The sequence below is a fragment of the Budorcas taxicolor genome, chromosome 11, assembly GCF_023091745.1.
Source record: "Budorcas taxicolor isolate Tak-1 chromosome 11, Takin1.1, whole genome shotgun sequence".
Lineage (NCBI taxonomy): Eukaryota > Metazoa > Chordata > Mammalia > Artiodactyla > Bovidae > Budorcas > Budorcas taxicolor.
Window position 1 is genome coordinate 28,966,351 of NC_068920.1, and position 19,505 is coordinate 28,985,855.

The window sequence follows — 19,505 nt, forward strand, 5'->3', positions numbered from 1 at the left end:
CAACCGGATTTACTCCCCAGGAAATGCCTATAAAAGCAGCAGTGTTCTACTTAGTTTTAGACTTGGTGTGTTTTGACAGGCAGTCTTTTTTTTTTTTGCTGTTTTTTTGTATTTGCTATGTCTGGACGTGGCAAGCAAGGCGGTAAGGCGCGAGCAAAGGCCAAGTCTCGTTCTTCGCGGGCGGGGCTCCAGTTCCCCGTTGGGCGAGTCCATCGTCTACTACGCAAAGGCAATTACGCCGAGCGGGTAGGCGCTGGGGCCCCGGTGTACCTGGCGGCGGTGCTGGAGTATCTGACGGCCGAGATTTTGGAGCTGGCGGGTAACGCGGCGCGCGACAACAAGAAGACTCGTATCATCCCGCGTCACTTGCAGCTGGCCATCCGCAACGACGAAGAGCTCAACAAGCTGCTGGGCCGTGTGACCATCGCTCAGGGTGGTGTTCTGCCCAACATCCAGGCGGTGCTGCTGCCCAAGAAAACCGAGAGCCACCACAAGGCCAAGGGCAAGTAATTGGACTGAGACTTGAGTTTCCGGAAGTGCTTTTAAACCCAAAGGCTCTTTTCAGAGCCCCCACTCTTTCAAAAGAAGAGCTAGTATCACTGTATTTGTAAAACAACAAAAGGTAAGTTAAATTTTTACGAAAACTAAAGCATTGCAGGAAAACTCCCTTCGACTCTTAACAAAAGGTTCGAAGTATAAAGTGAAATCGATTAAGGATTGATTCACAAAGTGGTTATGTATTTCTTATAGTAAGGTGATGTGGCCTTGGAAGGTAAGACCTAAGGGTTTAACTCGCCTCAATAAACTTGTTTTGACATATTACTTGGATGATGAGAGCAAACATGTTGAGCAAGACGGCGAGACCCTCTCAGACGCCTTGCTCTGCAATGAACCCTCATTTCTTTAGGTAAGGAAATCAGGGTCTCCAGTTAACTTTCGAAGTGCTGTTTGAAACAGCACGTGTTTAGAAAGGGGCTTCTGAAAAGCTGCCTGGAGTTAACATGTGGTAGGAGAAGGCAATGGCACCCCACTCCAGTACTCTTGCCTGGAAAATCGCATGGACGGAGGAGCCTGGTTGGCTACAATCCATGGGGTCGTTAAGAGTTCCGCACTACTGAGTAACTTCATTTTCACTTTCCACTTTCATGCATAGAAGGAAATGGCAACCCACTTCAGTATTCTTGCCTGGAGAGTCCCAGGGACGGGGGAGCCTAGTGGGCTGCCGTCTATGGGGTCGCAGAGTCGGACACGACTGAAGCGACTTAGCAGCAGCAGCAGCTCAGAACAATCTAGACTAGAATTGTGTCTTCTCCCCCATTTACAGATTGATATTTGGGGCTAATTTCTAACCTAGTAGTTTTGTATGTAAGGTGGGTTGTGTGCTATTCTTCAGTCGTGTCCGACTCTTGCGACCCCATGGACTTGTGTGCCAGGCTCCTCTGTCCAAGGGATTCTCCAGGCAACCCTGGAGTGGGTTTGCCATTGCCTTCTCCAGGAACCCTAGATTAGTGCCTGAATGAAAAGGTTCAAGTTTCTAGCTTCCCAACGCAGCCCTTAAAGGGTTAGAGCAGGACTGTAGTTCTCCCCAAAGTAGTTTACTACTGGAGATCTAGTAAATCAGCTGCTCCAACCCAAAAGAGGACCTGAAGTGAAATTGCTCAGTCATGTCTGACTCTTTGCGACCCCATGGACAGTAGCCTGCACCAGGATCCTCTGTCCATAGGACTTGCTAGGCAAGAGTGGGTTGCCATTTCTTTTTCCAGGGAATCTTACCGACCCAGGACTCGAACCCAGGTCCCACATTGATAGACGCTTTACTGTCTGAGCCACCAGGGGACCTAGCTCTGTACAAAAATCCCTAGGATCCTGTTTTCCAGGATTGAGTCTCATCGAGTATTTTGGATGACTCAGTTTGTACTTAAAGGAGTAGACAAGGAGGCTGAGTAAGCCAGAGTGTGGGACCTAGGCAGCCCAGGGAAACGCACCCACAAACACTGCTGGGGCTTTTTGCACGGAAATCAGTTGGTTTGGAGCATTCAAATCCAGATGTGCAGGAAGAGATCATCTAAACAGTAGCTGGTCCCCTGGACACACCTTCCTCTTAACTTTGACAGACATCCTGCAGTCTTGGAGCCTCAATCCCACTCTTCCCCTCCTCCTGAGCTACTCGCCTGCCTCTCAGCCCCACCTCCAGCCTGGCCTTGAAACCACTAGCCAAAGAACCTGGCTAGTGTATGGGTGTTTGGTGAAGGCAAAGTGGCGGAAAAAGAAATGAGCATCTTGACGGCCACACATTAGAATCTCCCAGGTTTTTAATGATAGCCAGACTGAAAATCCGTTTGGGGAAAGTCCAATCTCAGGTAGGGGTACCCTAAGAGGACCATGTTCTTTCTGCCTAACAATATCTTTATGTTGGAGAACTTGGATTCTTAGGTTGGAACTGCTTTATATAAGACTTGCGATACTTTTCATTGACTTGCCAGCTTGCCAGCTCCAACACTTAACTAGGTGTGTGACCTCAACTTCCTGCGTCCATTTTTTCCTGGATGGCTTTTCTTGTGATGAAAAGATGGGCTCAGCAGTATGAGTATGCAGGTGGCTCAAGAGTAATACCCAAAACTTACTAAGCACTTATGTGTGTCAATGTTGGTCCAGCATATTAATTTAACCAACAATCCTAGAGATAAGTACTATTCCTATCCCAATTTTAAAGATAAAGGAAACGGAAGACGGCGTAAACAACTTGTCTAAGCCCCAAAGTCAGGAAGCCAGTACTTGTAATCACTGGCTATTTTATAACCAACGGTTCTCTAGGAGATTATCAGAATTATGAAAAGAGTAAAACTCAATAATACATAAAGGATTTAACTTTGCCCACATACCGAGTATTACTAATTTCATCCTAATTTCTTGAGAATTTTAAGAGAAAGAGGAGAGGTGATCATCCTGGAATATACATTCAGGAAGTGAGGTTAATCTTCAGAATGTGTGACCCACACATGTTATTTTTCACACAGCACTTTAATTTTATTTTTTCCTACATTTTTTCAAATTTATTTTTAATTGGAGGATGATTGCTTTACAAAGCCACACATTTCTGTGTTAGCCAATACACATTTAGTATGTGACAAGTGAAAAAAGGGGATAAGTGGAAAGATGGTTTGGTAAAGAACCATAGGACTTGATAAGGTAATTTATTGTGGTAAATGAAGAAAGGAATTAGAGAAGACTTGAATTCTCCCCTCTGGGTTCCAATAACAAAATTTTTATTGGACTATTAAAGAGTGAATGATACAGTGTATTAATTTTCTGTATTTCATCAAAACATCCTTTAGGTCAAGGATCCCATCTTGTTAAATTGTTGATAGGATAGATCCCAGCATACAAAAACACTTGATAATGATGCTCAGAAAATGTTGAGCTGGATCAGTGGCTGAGCCATTAGCAAGCACTTAATAAAGTGCTAGAATACTAGAGGGTCAGTTTATTACCAGAGGTGACATTAATCACACACAGACTAACGGCTGGTAATAACATCTTCTTTTACCAGTAGAAAATCCATTCTGAAAAATTCAGTTTGCATTGGCAACTTATTTTGAGAGCTTCAAAGAAACAGAGAAGGTGTCGTTTGACAAGCTGTTACCTACAAGACACTGCTAAGAGACCACTCCCCAACCAGAGAACATTCCACACTGCTCAGGGCTAGCTTGTCCTCTCCAACATAGTTTTTTGCCTCCTACTTTGAAATGTCACTGTTTATATCCAAAAGCCCTAGTTACCACTTGGGAAAATTCTCTAGTGGGCAATAAACTCTCAGTAGCTTTCTTTGGTTTCCAGCCCTTGAGTAGGTTTCCATCCACCATGCCTCAAGGGTCCTGGAGAGGACCATTTAAAATGGGGCAAGTTGATGAGAATGGTAAACCTAGGCCTTCCAATGACTGAAGACATCTGGGAACTAGGGACAAAAGTTTATCTCAGAGATTTATTGAGACGTGAGACTGAGATAGAATCATCATTCAGTTATATAGGATATTCTGAACACTACAGATCAGTTTAACACAACACAATCAGTTACAAAATCTCATTTAAAATTTCCAAATAATCTGTACCGCAATATCCTCCCTTTAATCCATCTGTCAGCCATTCACTTCCTATTTTTTAAATGTATCATGTGAGTTCTTTTTTTTACAAGTGTGGTACATCTTATAATCAGTTGTAAAAAATAATTGTATGTATTTTAAAATTAGAAGCAGGTTATCTTTTAAGGGTTTGTCATTTGTTGAACTCAATTATAAATATTCCTGTTAAGCATAATGCATGTGTGCTATTAGAAGACATTAGAAATTTAATTGAGGGTTTCCCATACATACTAAAATTAAGAATCCGGGCTCATATATGTAGCTCCAGAATTCTTCCCTCTCTTTTTTATTTCAGCACCTTGATCTTGTAACAAACCAACATTAGCATCATCAGGAGATCTACCAAAAGGCAGATACAGTCTATATTTACACCCAGAAAACTGTATCATTAATAAGTAGACAAATTTATGAAAAAACTTAATAAGCAATATCAGTATAGCACCAAAAGAAATTGGTAAGTCACATTACTCATACCTTTAATACATATCTTAATTTATTCACCATACTCCTTTCCATGTCCTGAAGAGTCATCCGTGACCACCTCTAGCCTCAGTCTACCTACCTGACGTCATTACATCTCTTTGTCCAGGTACACTGGTCTCTCTTCCACCTGCCAGGTTCCTTTGTACTTCAAAACATTTGCACTGTTGATCTCATTCTCTGCAATACCCATCCTCTGACTTTTTTTGGTGAGCTCGTTCTCAGCTCTTCTCCAGACAGACCTATCTAAAATTGATCTAGCCAGATGGATTAACGATCTAATGTAAAATAGAAATGCTAAATGAAATTTTAGGGAAGATTTTTTATAACCTCAGTTTGTATGTGCATATTTTGAGGGGGAGGTGTCATTATTAAGCCATCCAGGAAACACAAATACCATATAGGAAGGTACACAGACCACACAGGATAAAAATAAAGATGCAATATACCATGAAGAGAGTAGGAAACAAGCAGTACATCAAAATAAAGGATTTGCAAAACATTATACACAAAAGGTTAATGACCTTAATTTACAAGGAACAGCTGCAAACTGCTAAGAAAAGGGCAAACAATAATAGAAAAAATATTAAACAGGATATTGTATACATTTTATCAAATTCAAATAGAAAATGCATATGAGAAAAAACAAACCAAAATATATACAAGTGTTCACTTTCCTAGAAGTTAGGTTATGCATATCACAGCAACAAAGGAATAGCATTTCTCACCTATGGATGTTGTTGTTATTCTTTAGTTGTTAAGCTGTGTCCAGCTCTTTGTGACTCTGTGGACTGTACCCTGCCAAGCTTCTCAGTCCATGGGATTTCCCAGGCAAGAATATTGGAATGGGTTGCTATTTCCTTCTCCAGAGGATCTTTCTGACTCAGGGACTGAACATGAGTCTCCTATATTTGCAAGTGGATTCTTCACTGCTGAAACGATGAGGGAAGCCCTTCACCTATGGATAGACAAGCCCTAAAACTAGTAAGACTTAGGATGATAAGGATGAGAAAGGATTGCCACAGTTGTATAATCTCTCGAGAAAATTTCCTGGCAATATACATTAAAATTTATTAAGAGACACTCAACCCTTTGCAAAGCAAAACAGTACTAGATAGATAAGTAAATAAATAAGAAAAAAAAAAGAGAGAGAGAAACTACGGAAGAGAGGGTGTCTACCATTTAGAAATAAAAGCCCCATTATGTGAGCTTATATGAGAGACTGTTACCTTCTGTAAACATCTGTGTGTCAAGTGTTAAAAGAAGCATGTGTAGAGTAACCTCAAATATAAAAAGTAAAATAAACAAAGTAACCTCTCTCTGTTTATTTCTCACTCCAAGCTACTTTCTTTGAATTATCCTGTTGAGAGCCTTTAAAATATAGTCTAAGATTGTCTTTATCAGATCCCATGTTGTTTGCCTTTCCCCATTAGACAGTTCCATGAAGGGGAGCATGGTATGTAGACATCCCAGCTTCCCACAGAGGGGCTGGGACTCAACATTCTGGTGAGTGAACCAGGGAATGGATGCTGCAGCCCAGAAAGCACACTTAGAGCCCAGAAAGGACATGGTTATTTCTGTTTCTATATAAAAATATCTGCCCAGTAACCATTGTTATATAAGGGCGACACCACCCTTATGGCAAAAAGTGAAGAAGAACTAAAGAGATACTTGATGAACGTGAGAGTGAAAAAGTTGGCTTAAAACATTCATAAAACTAAGATCATGGCATCTGGTCCCATCACTTCATGGCAAATAGATGGGGAAACAGTGGAAACAGTGGCTGACTTTATTTTTCTGGGCTCCAAAATCACTGCAGATGGTGACTGCAGCCATGAAATTAAAAGACGCTTACTCCTTGGAAGAAAAGTTATGACCAACCTAGATAGCATATTAAAAAGCAGAGACCTTACTTTGCCAATAAAGGTTCGTCTAGCCAAAGATATGGTTTCTCCAGTAGTCATGTATGGATGTCAGAGTTGGACTAATGGACTGTAGCCCACCAGGCTCTTCGGCCCATGGGATTTTCCAGGCATGAACACTGGAGTGGGTCGCCATTTCCTTCTCCAGGGGATCTTCCCGACCCAGGGATCGAACCCGAGTCTCCCACATTATAGGCAGACGCTTTACCATTCAAGCTACCAGGGAAGCCAGCTGAGAGCTGAACAATTGATGCTTTTGAACTGTGGTGTTGGAGAAGACTGTTGAGAGTCCCTTGGACTGCAACGAGATCCAACCAGTCCATCCTAAAGGAAACTAGTCCTGAATATTCATTAGAAGGACTGATGCAGAAGCTGAAACTCCAAATCCTTTGGCCACCTGATGCATAGAACTGACTCATTTGAAAAGTCCCTGATGCTGGGAAAGATTGAAGGTGGGAGGAGAAGGGGACGACAGGATCAGATGGCTGGGTGGCATCACTGACTCAATGGACGAGAGTTTGAGTAAGCTCCGGGAGTTGGTGACAGAAAGGGAGGCCTGGTGTGCTACAGTCCACGAGCTCGCAGACATGACTGAGTCAGACATGACTGAGCAACTGAACTGAAATGAACCATTGTTGATACATTTCCCACTGCCCTACACAGCTACTAGGGCTGCAGTGAAACTTGGAATCACCGTATACTGCATTTGTTTTCCACACTCTACCTTCTGCCAAAAGGTTTCTGCACTAACCTCATCAGACAGTGTCTTCTGATAACTCTCAGTGGCCCTGTGCTTAGTTGCTCTGTTGTGTCCGACTCTTTGCGACGCCATGGACTGTAGCCTGCCAGGCTTCCCTGTCCATGGGATTCTCCAGGCAAGAACACTGGAGTGGGTTGCCATGCCCTCCTCCAGGGGATCTTCCCAACCCAGGGACCCAACCCAAGTCTCCCCCATTGCAGGCAGATGCTTTATTGTCTGAGCCACTGGTTCGTTTTCTCTGCTGGCTGATATGATTTATAAAAGAATCTTCTCTAATGCCTTATTGGGTCTGTGGTTACTAAATGTTTGTTTACAATAATGGAAAGAAAAGGAGCACCCAGCTGGCGTATGTGACCAAGTCAGTGCTGTTTCATTCCTTACGATGCCTGCTCAGCACATGGGGCACCTCAGAGCCTTTTACATTCTAATACTGGGATTATGCAGTTAACATGATTTTCTATGGAGAGAGTTGGTTGAAAAATTCTGTCATATATCTCCATATCCTAGCACATCATCCCATATAATAGATACTCAGGAAATACTCGGAGTGAATACTCCAGATTAATGTGTTGGCAACAGAACTTCTATCTGCACAAAAACAGATCATTAATATGCAGGGATTTGTGAGTTTATTCCTAAGTGATGAAACTTTTTAACCACCAACGGTTTTAAATCCCATTTGCTACATTTGGAGGGAGATACATGACTGATTCTTGAGCTACTCTGTCCATTATAGGCCACAGGCCACATGTGACATTTTAAATTTAAATTAAATGAAATTTTAAAAAATTCAGGTCCTCAATTGCACTAAGCATATTTCAAGTTGCTGGTGGTTTCTGCTTTGGATAGCAAAGATATAGAACATGTCTGTCAGTGCAGAAAGTTCTGTTTGTAACACCAGGCTAGGGACTTCTTGTCCCTCTGGGCTGATGTGCTCAAGTGCACTTAACCAGTTTCCTCCTAGTAGCATCTAGGGATATGGTTACCAGATAAAATATAGGATATTCAGTTAAATTTGAATATCAGTTAATCAACAAATAATTGTTTTAATATAAGTATGCCCCCAAATATTGTATGGGACACACTATGCTGGATTCCTGGGTGGTTCAGTGGTAAAGAATCTACTTGCCAATGCAGGAGGTGCGGGTTCAATCCCTAGGTCAGGAATATCCCCTGGAGAAGGAAATGGCAACCCACTGAAGTATTCTTCCTTGGAAAATCCCATGGACAGAATCATCTAGAGGCTTACAGTCCTTGGGGTCACAAAGAGTTAGACACCACTTACAGACTAAACAACAACCACCACACATATTATAGTACAACAAAAACTGTTTATCTTCAATTCAGATTTCACTGGGCATACTGTATTTTTATTAGCCAATCTAGACAGCATATTAAAAAGCAGAGACATCACTTTGCCAACAAAGGTCCATCTAGTCAAAGCTATGGTTTTTCCAGTAGTCACGTATGGATGTGAGAGTTGGACTATAAAGAAAGCTGAGCACCAAAGAATTGATGCTTTTGAACTGTGGTGTTGGAGAAGACTCTTGAGAGTCCCTTGGACTGCAAGGAGATCCAACCAGTCCATCCGAAAGGAGATCAGGCCTGGGTGGAAGGACTGATGTTAAAGCTGAAACTCCAATACTTTGGCCACATGATGTGAAAAGCTGACTCATTTGAAAAGACCCTGATGCCGGGAAAGATTGAGGGCAGGAGGAAAAGGGGAAGACAGAGGATGAGATGATTGGATGGCATCACCAACTCAATGGACATGAGTTTGGGCAGGCTCTGGGAGTTCGTAATAGACAAGGAGACCTGGCGTGCTGCAGCTCATGGGGTTGCAAAGAGTCGGACACGACTGAGCGACTGAACTCAACTGAACTGAACTGATTAGCCAAATCTGGCAACTCTATCTGAAGAGCAAAATTAGAGCATCTTTCCAGGGATGTTGTGTCCTCTTACCACAGGGAATGTGTTTGTGAGGAAATGAGGTGGCGCTAGTTGTAAAGAACCCGCCTGCCAATGCATGAGACATAAGAGACATGGGTTTGATCCCTGGTTTCGGAAGATCCCCTGGTGGATGGCTTGACAACCAACTCCAGTATTCTTGCCTGGAGAATCCCATGGACAGAGGAGACTGGAGGGCTACAGTCCATAGGGTCACAAAAAGTGGAATAAGACAGAGGTGACTTGGCATGCACAATACTCAGAAAGAAGCAAACCAGTTACGAGCAAACGGGTTGGTATATTTTTCTGCATATGTTGAGGAAGGATAAGAAAGAAGTTCCCCAATACATTTACTTTGGTTTCTTCTCTTCCCTTAGGTTTCAAAAGCTTCTCATTACAAAGAGATGCCTGGATCCAGAGTGTCTGTCAAACTCATCAATGCTCAGAAATAAATGGATTGGTGTCAGTGTTCTGATATCACTGATTGATCCTGCATGTGCAAAATTTTTTCTATTAAAAACTTACTCTGGGTTTCTTTCATTGTGTGTACTGTGTGTCTTGGGGATAAGGAGAGTGAAAGGGGAGGGATGGGAACTATTATTGTGAAGCTTTCATTGGTAAAAATGTGTCTAATTTCTTGAATAAGTAATACATTTTTTAAAATATCTATTTATTTGGCTTTTCCAGCTCTTAGTTGCAGAACACAGGATATTTAGTTGCAGCATGTGGGAACTGGGCTCTTTAAAGTGGCTCAGATGAGAAAGAATCTGCCTGCAATGCAGGAGACCAGGGTTTGATCCCTGGATCAGGAAGATCCTCTGGAGAAGGAAATAGCAATGCACTCTAGTATTCTTGCCTGGAAAATCCCATGGATGGAGGAACCTGACAGGCTACAGTCTGTAGGGTAGCAAAGAATGGGACACAACTTAGCGACTTCATTTTCATTCTTTCTTTCATGTGGGATCTTGTTCCCTTATCAGGGATTAAACCCACGGCCCCTGCAATGTGAGCCCACAGTCTTAGCCAATGGATCACCAAGGATACATTGAGAGGGTTCAAAGGAATCGAAATAACCAGGCATATGTTGAGAATTTTACTGGATTGTCCCACTGCCCCCTAAGTAACGTTATTTTCCTTGTATATTTGCCTGTTGTTAATTCATGCCAATGTGAGTCAAGCGTGAATGTATTTTTTTCTTTCCCCCATCTCCAACTTTCGTTCTTAAAACATAGCTGACTGTATACAGTTGCTCTTTAACAGTCTATCTTGGAAAGCTTTCCAAATGTGAACACAGCGGGTACTGTGCATTGTCTAATGTTTTTGTACTGTGGGGATGCCTCACCATTTATGTAACCTGTCCTCTGTTGGTAGGCACACGAAACAATACTGGAATAACAAACCCTGCTTTCCAGCAAAATGGAAATTGTTCTAATATTCTGCTGGGATGGTGGAAAGTGAACATAAATTCAAGGACTTAAGGTTCTTATCTTTAAAAACTGTGGCCTTGTCAAGTTCATTTTGAACCCCAGTTTCTTCATCTGTAAAATGGAGGTAATATGTACCTTAAGTAACTATGAGAATGAAAAAATTGTTTGGAACTCTAAAGAAGAGCACAAATAAAATTATTTAATTTTTCAACACCACTTATTTTGTGAGAGCTGTATGTAAAATATTGGAATAGGAACAGTCTCCCCAAATTCCAACCTGGCATGAAGAAATGAAATATGATACCAAGATGGAAGAAGAGTTTCATTAACTACCTGGTTCAATGGCCATTTCCTTACACAGGAGTTAGAAGGCACACCTTCCCAATCTGCCTTCTCCTTTGCCCCTTCTTCTCTTTCCTCTGCAGTCAAGGTCTGGTTTTAACCATATCTCTGCTACTCTAAAGTCTGTGCATTTGGGGCTGGAGGCCTGGATGGTCCATGCTGTATTGCAAGCTGTAGTCTGACATTGCCTAGCATGTTCTAGTCACTCAAGAAATAGCTGATGAATTCATAAGGCTGGATTAATAGAAGACCACAGCCTTCATCTTTTAAAAAATCCTATATAATAAGCCTGTACAAAGTGGTATGTCTGTGCATACATACGTAACCACATGTATGTACACATAACACAGACCTGCAGTGAGATATTCTGAAAAGAAATGGGAGTTTGGAAGAAAAAATATCTCTGTCTGTATTGTAGCTCCATTGTTTCTCAAGTGTCTGACTGGGGGGTGTGTCATCTGCCATCCCTGAAAAATCAGGCTTTTCATCTGTACAGTGGGATAATAGCACCTCCCAGGGTTTTGAAAAGCCAATCAAAAGGAGCGCACATGAGAAATCACTTTGTTCCTTGTAAAACCTCATATAAACGTGAAAACTTACGTAAAGATAGAAGTACGTATAGAAATAATCTACCACCTTCACCTGTTGATCTATTCACAGGGTGGGAAGTCAGAGAGGATGTCGGGATTTCCAAGTCTGCATATGCTGGCTTCCACCTGCAGAGATTAAAGTGACTGCGGTTGTGATAAACTAGAGTGCTACTTGGTTCTGGCAGCCACTACCCCATGGTCCCATGGTCGGAGGAAGCTTCCAGAGGAGTGGACCTGGCAGACATGGTTTTGAAATGGTGGTAAATGCACCTTCTCACCTCCCACCAGGTCTATTTCAGGTGCAGAAGCAGCCCCAGTGGATTGGGTGGGCATTTCAAACTCAGCTGAGCCACCTTTGCAAGAGTAGAGACTCCTAAAACAAGGATGCTTCAAACTGCTTGCTCCATTTTTTGGCTCAACTTAACTCCCTGGATATGGAGAATCACCCCTTATGGGTACCTGAGAAACTTTGGCAGAGAAAAGAACATGTGGAAATCCATTAAGGAAAAGGGGCCCTTGACACACTGGCTCTGTGAAAGGAAAAAATAAATGAAGTTCAGTTCAGTTCAGTCGCTCATTCGTGTCCAACACTTTGCGACCCCGTGAACCACAGCACTCCAGGCCTCCCTGTCCATCACCAAATCCCGGAGTCCACCCAAACCCATGTCCATTGAGTCAGTGATGCCATCCAACCATCTCATCCTCTGTGGTCCCCTTTTCCTCCTGCCCTTAATCTTTCCCAGCATTAGGGTCTTTTCCAATGAGTCAGCTCTTCGCATCAGGTGGCCAAAGTATTAGTCCTTCCAATGAACACCCAGGACTGATCTCTTTTGGATGGACTGGTTGGATGTCCTTGCAGTCCAAGGGACTCTCAAGAGTCTTCTCCAACACCACAGTTCAAAAGCATCAATGCTTCCGCGCTCAGCTTTCTTTACAGTCCAACTCTCACATCCATACATGACCACTGGAAAAACCATAGCCTTGACTAGATGGACCTTTGTTGACAAAGTAATGTCTCTGCTTTTCAATATGCTGTCTAGGTTGGTCATAACTTTCCTTCCAAGGAGTAAGCGTCTTTTAATTTCATGGTTGCAATCACCATCTGCAGTGATTTTGGAGCCCAGAAAAATAAAGTCAGCCACTGTTTCCATTGTTTCCCCATCTATTTGCCATGAAGTGATGGGACCAGATGCCATGATCTTAGTTTTCTGAATGTTGAGCTTTAAGCCAACTTCTTAACTCTCCTCTTTCACCTTCATCAAGAGGCTCTTTAGTTCTTCTTCACTTTCTGCCATAAGGGTGGTGTCATCTGCATACCTGAGGTTGAGAAGAGCACAAAAGGAAACTTCAAGTTTCCCTTAATTCAGTCCTTCAGGCTGTGAATTTAGAGATTGGGGCCCTTGGTCTCTGTGCAGCCACAAAACATATCAGTGGTTTGTCGACATCCACTCACTGCCCTCAACATCTTCAACTCTCAGGTCTCCAGTGGAAAATCTACAAGTCATTTTGAACTTTCCTTGCTTTCTATTCAGTGTTCAGTGTAACCTCGGTAACCTGGAATTGGCCCTAGTGGGAGTATTTATATACCAACATTTAGCTTCTAGTCAAGGCTATGGTTTTTCCAGTGGTCATGTATGGATGTGAGAGTTGGACTGTGAAGAAAGCTGAGTGCTGAAGAATTGATGCTTTTGAACTGTAGTGCTGGAGAAGACTCTTGAGAGTCCCTTGGACTGCAAGGAGATCCAACCAGTCCATTCTGAAGGAGATCAGCCCTGGGGTTTCTTTGGAAGGAAGGATGCTAAAGCTGAAACTCCAGTACTTTGGCTACCTCATGTGAAGAGTTGACTCATTGGAAAAGACTGATGCCGGGAGGGATTGGGGGCAGGAGGAGAAGGGGACGACAGAGGATGAGATGGCTGGATGGCATCACTGACTCGATGGACGTGAGTCTGAGTAAACTCTGGGAGTTGGTGATGGACAGGGAGGCCTGGCGTGCTGCGATTCATGGGGTCGCAAAGAGTCGGACAGGACTGAGCAACTGAACTGAACTGAACTGAACAAATAAATATTGGGGGAGTTTTCCTGGAGTACCAGTTGTTAAACATTTACCAGCACATCACTGCCTTAAACATCCTTCATTTCTACCCAGTAAGTGTACTTTCATACTTCTCACCCCTCTCTTTGTCTATGTCTCTGTCTCATCCACACACATTGGCTCACACTGTTCTGTTTTCCTACCTAAAAGGGTTCTGTTTGTTGTTGCTGTTGTTCAGTCATTAGGTCATGTCCAACCCGCCAGGCTTCTCTGTCCATGGGATTTTCCAGGTAAGAACACTGGAGTGGGTTGCCATTTCCTTCTCCAGGTGATCTTCCCAACCCAGGGATCGAACCCACATCTCCTGCATTGGCAGGTGAGTTCTTTACCACTGAGCCACCTGGGAAACCCCCAGAGTTCTGTGTCACCTCCCAAATGAGCCCCATGTCCTCAGGCTGATTTAATTCCCTCAGTCATATGATCCACAGCTACCATGAATATTCCTGCACTGCTTCCCATCTGTTGACTTCATATATTGACTTTCCAAGTTTTATGGGAAAGCCTGGAAAACTCTTTTCCCCCAGCCTCACCCCTCACTTCCTTCAGGCTTTTGCTCAAATGTCACCTTCTCAGTGAGACCCTCCTTAAGTTTCCTCCTACTCTCAGATGGGAGAGATGCCTGCTGGGAGGGCAACTATCTTCTGGCAGATGGTGATGCTGGGAGGGTGGACTGTCAGTACAGCCTAGCTAGGAATACCGTGAGCAAAGGCAGGGCTGTTTAACCAATGACCCCAGGGGCTGCCTCTGGTTGCCTGGCAATGAATTGGGAACAATGGTTGCTTCTCTCCCCGTGGGAGAATCAGCCAGTGTTCCCAGGTGCTAGGAGGCTGGCGTTCCCAGCTGACACCCACACAGAAAATGTTTCTTCTCCTCATGTAAGTCTGTTCTCATGCTCCCTCTATGAACAGGAACAGCACAGACACTGGGGCCCCTTCTGGAGCACAGCCGCTCTGTGCATCAGGCTGTTCCCTTCCCTGACGTGTGACTCAGAGCTGCAGGGAAGCAGGCACCATACATCGGCTGACTTCTGTCCATGAGTTCCAGCAGACACAAGCCACACTGTGCCTACCGACCAGAAGTAGGAAGACCTGTTAGGAGGAGTTAATGACCTCTAGGGGTGGGGGTCAGTGGAAAGGAGTGTATCTGCACAGCTTACATTAACAGCTAAGGTTGCACTTTTTATTCACTATTCTAACCACTTGAGTCTCATCTTCCCAAACGCTCTCCATGAAAACTACACACCATCAGCTCTTTCTGAAATTTTTCATTTAACCCTTTGTATTTCCCCACATCCTTTCTTTTGTCTGATCTTTTCCCTGTCTCTTTCCTCTCTATATAGCATTAATGACTTTCTAAGGAGCACTTTTTTAAAGTACCTTGTTTTCACACTAAGTGGTCTGTGCTGAAATATGTAGAGACTCTCCCACGGCCACTCTCCACGAATGCCCCAGTGGGACCCAGTCACGAAGGAAATACAAGCTCATCTGGGGTTTCCAGTCGTGGCATCTGTGTTTTGTTGTCTCAGAGCAGTTCTCTGGCTCCATCAGTAGGAACCATCCTGCTTAGATGGCACCTGTGACACAGAAGCTACGCCTCAGAATCAGACAGCTATTCATTGTTATCCAAATTTACTGCTAGCTATCTATACTAGAGTTGGATTGGTTGGAATGTGGTTTCTACCTCATTTCATTAGATTATAATGCTCACTCTATAAATAAAATAGGCACTAACTGTATTTAATTCAGATTACCTAACTTGCTCAGTACATACATGTATCTGGTAAAATGCACGGATGGGGGACGTGTGCCAATGAGAATAAGACACACAGAGCTGAATCAGCTTCATAGTGTTACTGAGAAGGCAAATGAGAGAATACAGGTAAAGACCTCAGAAGAGTGCCCAACACAAAGACATCGCTAAAAGAGATAGTTGTTGTTTGCTGCTATTGTCATAACAACAATTATCTAATTACGCAATGAAACCAGTGCTCTAGTAGCCCAAAGAGCTAAAAACTGTCTTTTGAAGGCTCTGATTTCATTTGGTTACTTATTACTCCAATTTTATATTGTCCTTTGGTCTTTAACTAAAAAATGCCCTTGTCTCACCAACATTTAGTGTCTCCCATTGGTCACATTTAGAGGAAGCCTAAAGAGCAACGGAGCCTAGGAAATGTAGTTTCTAGTGACATACAGCAGCTTCAGAGGTTAAACAGGAGAATGACAGAGACAAGAAGAAATTCAAACAAATATTTCTGCAAATCTGATGCCTGTACATGAGACTTTGTATCTGTACTCAACCATAGGCCCACTTCCATCTTTAAGTGCAGAAAGGATCAGAAATATAAAAAATTTTATTTAAAATTTTATTTTAAACATTTTAGGTGAGTTATGATATTCTGGGAAAGAAAGAAGTGGGGGATACAACTTTAAGAAAGCAAGAAAGCATTTGATTTTAAACAATTTTCTCTTTTTTTTGTACTCAACACAAATGAAATGACTGCAACTTTGAAGACTGGTTGTTTTGAGTTCCAGAACAGTGTGAAATAATAAGAATAAAAACATCGATTTGGCTATCCATAAAGTCTCAGCTTTTCAACACTGTGCAACCTTGAGCAAATTATTGTCCCTTTTCATCTTCAGCTTCCTTGTTTGGAAAAGAGAACCAATGATGATCACCCAACTCAGAGGACAGAAGTGAAGGTTAAGTGGGAACAATGGGCTTGGTACATATGTTGGTGCTATGCATGCTCAGTCACTCAGTCGTGCCTGACTCCTTGTGACCCCATGGACTTCTTTATCCATGAAATTTTCCAGGCAAGAATACTGGAGCGAGTTTCTATTTCCTACTCCAGGGGATCTTCCTGGTATATAACAGACACTAAAAATGATGCCTTCTCTTTCCTTTATGTCCCCTTTTATGTCTTTGGTTTATCCCTGTGATGGGGGCAGACTAAATGGACAAAGTAGGTGATTAAATAGTTGATCCCACTGCTGCTGCTGCTGGTAAGTCGCTTCAGTCATGTCCAACTCTGTGCGACCCCATAGATGGCAGCCCACAAGGCTCCCCCATCCCTGGGATTCTCCAGGCAAGAACACTGGAGTGGGTTGCCATTTCCTTCTCCAATGCATGATGGTGAAAAGTGAAAGTGAAGTTGCTCATTCGTGCCCGACTTTTCGCGACCCCATGGACTGCAGCCTACCAGGCTCTTCCATTCAAGGGATTCTCCAGGCAAGAGTACTGGAGTGGGGTGCCATTGCCTTCTCACTATTGGACTATAAATAGAGGAAATATAGGAGACCCCTGCAACTTAATGATTACTCAGCAAAGCAGGTTTTCTTAACCACAAAACCAAGCAGGCTTGCTTAGGAACAAAACCAGGCAACAGAAGCATGGGATATGTCCCAAACAATAAAACAATGGTGCCATGAGACCCACATCCTGCCCAGTGAGCTCAGTAAGTTAATGACCCCTAGGACATGCCCTCTGAACACATTAAAAAATAATAATAATTTTTAGACAGAGTTTGACCATGTATGGACAAAGGGGAAAAAACCCAACAAACTCCCCTGCTCAACCTGGAGCAAGAGCTGATGATGGAATCGTGACATCTACTCAAGAAAGACAAAGAAGTTCTTCTCCCTCCCTCTCTGTCCCATGTCTCCTTTGATTATAATACTGTAGCCTAGGAAGGCTTTGAGGCACAGCACTTCCTTGCCCACCCGCTTGGGCCACCAGCCTCGCAAGTAAATCAATTCTTACCTATCACTTTGCCTCTCACTGAATTCTTTTCTGCACGAATACAGAAAGGACTGTAGTACTGGAGCTCTTTGGAGCCCCTGAAAAGACACCCATCTGTTTCATCTGGATTATCTGTTACCTATTGCTGCATCCAGATTTAGCAGCTTCAGGACGTGAGCTCAGCTAAGCTGGGTTCTCTGGATCTCTCACATCTCTCATTTAGGATGTGGCCAGGCCTACAGTCATCTCAAAGCTCAGTGTGGTATTGATACACTTGCAAACCCATGCACATGGGTGTTGGCTGGACTCAGTTCCTCAAGGGCTCTTAGAAGTCCTCAAGTCCTTTGTTGGTTGTTTCTTGTCGTGTGGCAGCTCATTACTTGGCAACTGACTTTCCTCCGAGGAAATGTGCAAGTGAGAGAGTGCAAGTGGGAGCCCAAGATAGAAGCCACAACCCTTTGGAAACTAATCTCAAAAATGACACATCATAGCTTTTGACATGTTCTATTTGTCAGAAGCAAGTCACCAGATCAGCACACACTCACGAACAGGGGATAACCCAGGAGTATGAATCCTCCAAAGCAAGGATCATTGGGATTCTGTCAGAAGATCTGGGTATCACACCTAATTAAAAGAAGGTGAAACTGTCTTCTTGATCCAGAGTGTTTAAAAATGGAAGTGTACCTGTGGTTGAGCGCAGATGCAGTGTCTCTTGCTCAGACATCAGATTTGCAGAAATACTGGTTTGAATTTCGGACTGTTTTCCATCATTTGCCTGTTTTCCCTCCAAGTCGGCTGTATGTCACGGGAAACTACATTGCCCAGGCTCCCACACTCACTCAAAAGTGGTAGTGTGGCCGAGCGGTCTAAGGCGCTGGATTAAGGCTCCAGTCTCTGCGGGGGCGTGGGTTCAAATCCCACCACTGCCAAAATTTTTAGAACTTCCCTGTGGCTCAAACGATTAAGAACCTGCCTGCGATGCAGAAGACCAGGGTTCAATCCCTGAGTTGGAAAGTTCCTCTGGCAAACGGAATGGTAATCCACCCCACTATTCTTGCCTGGAGACTCCCATAGACAGAGAAGTCTGGCGGGCCACAGTCTGTGGGATCACAAAGAGTTGGACACGACTGAGCAACTAACACACACAAGCACAATGGCCATATGTGAAGAGCCCACAGGTGACATTATTGGTTTCCCTGGTGGCTCAGACGGTAGAGCGTCTGCTTGCAATGCGGAGGACCCCGGTTCAGTCCCTGGGTTGGGAAAATCTCTTGGAGAAGGAAATGGCAATCCACTCCAGTACCTGTGTCTGGAAAATCCCATGGACAGAGGAGCCTGGTAGGTTATACAGTTCATGGGGTCACAAAGACTCAGACACGAGTGAGTGACTTCACTTTCTTTATTGCTCACTGGTTTCCAGTAGACTTGACCAATGGGAAGCGCTAGAACATGTTGGTGAGACCAAGATATTTCTCCCCTTCTTGTTTTGGTTCCTGGGAAAACCCTGGAATTTCTCCTTCCTGAGATCCAGCCTCCTGATCCTGTATGGCTGCTAGAGTGTATAGCTCTCCACTAGAGAGCTGATCTCTTGGTGGTCTCAGCTCCTATCTCACCAGCCTGTGTCATTTCAGCTTCACTGGGGAGCCCATCCCAACCTCTGGATGATGGTGGCACCTCCTTCTCTTTGTCCCTCTAGCTCTTGGAGAAGTGGCAACTTCTTGCTGCTGCTTATTTTTGGTTACTCTTCATCTTTCTTTCAGAGAAGGCAATGGCAACCCACTCCAGTACTCTTGCCTGGAAAATTCCATGGATGGAGGAGCCTGGTAGGCTGCAGTCCATGGGGTCGCAAAGAGTCGGACACGACTGGGCAACTTCACTTTCACTTTTCACTTTCATGCATTGGAGAAGGAAATGGCAACCCACTCCAGTGTTCTTGCCTGGAGAATTTCAGGGACAGGGGAGCCTGGTGGGCTGTCGTCTATGGGGGTCGCACAGAGTCGGACACGACTGAAGCGACTTAGCAGCAGCAGCAGCAGCAGCATCTTTCTTTTGGTTTCTTAACTCT

The 19,505-nt window shown here is 43.6% G+C and overlaps 1 protein-coding gene and 1 non-coding gene across 2 annotated transcripts; both read left to right on the forward strand.

Annotated features, from left to right (window-relative positions):
• Positions 1–91: 91 nt before the first annotated feature.
• Positions 92–9,748, forward strand: LOC128055192 (histone H2A type 1-C). The gene is made up of 2 exons (XM_052647603.1): positions 92–622; positions 9,626–9,748. The coding sequence occupies exon 1, from the start codon at positions 118–120 to the stop codon at positions 508–510; it is 393 nt and encodes a 130-aa protein (XP_052503563.1). The 5' UTR covers positions 92–117; the 3' UTR covers positions 511–622; positions 9,626–9,748.
• Positions 9,749–18,287: 8,539 nt separating this feature from the next.
• TRNAL-AAG (transfer RNA leucine (anticodon AAG)) lies at positions 18,288–18,369 on the forward strand. The gene has a single exon. It is a non-coding gene; the product is annotated as a tRNA-Leu (tRNA).
• Positions 18,370–19,505: the final 1,136 nt, after the last annotated feature.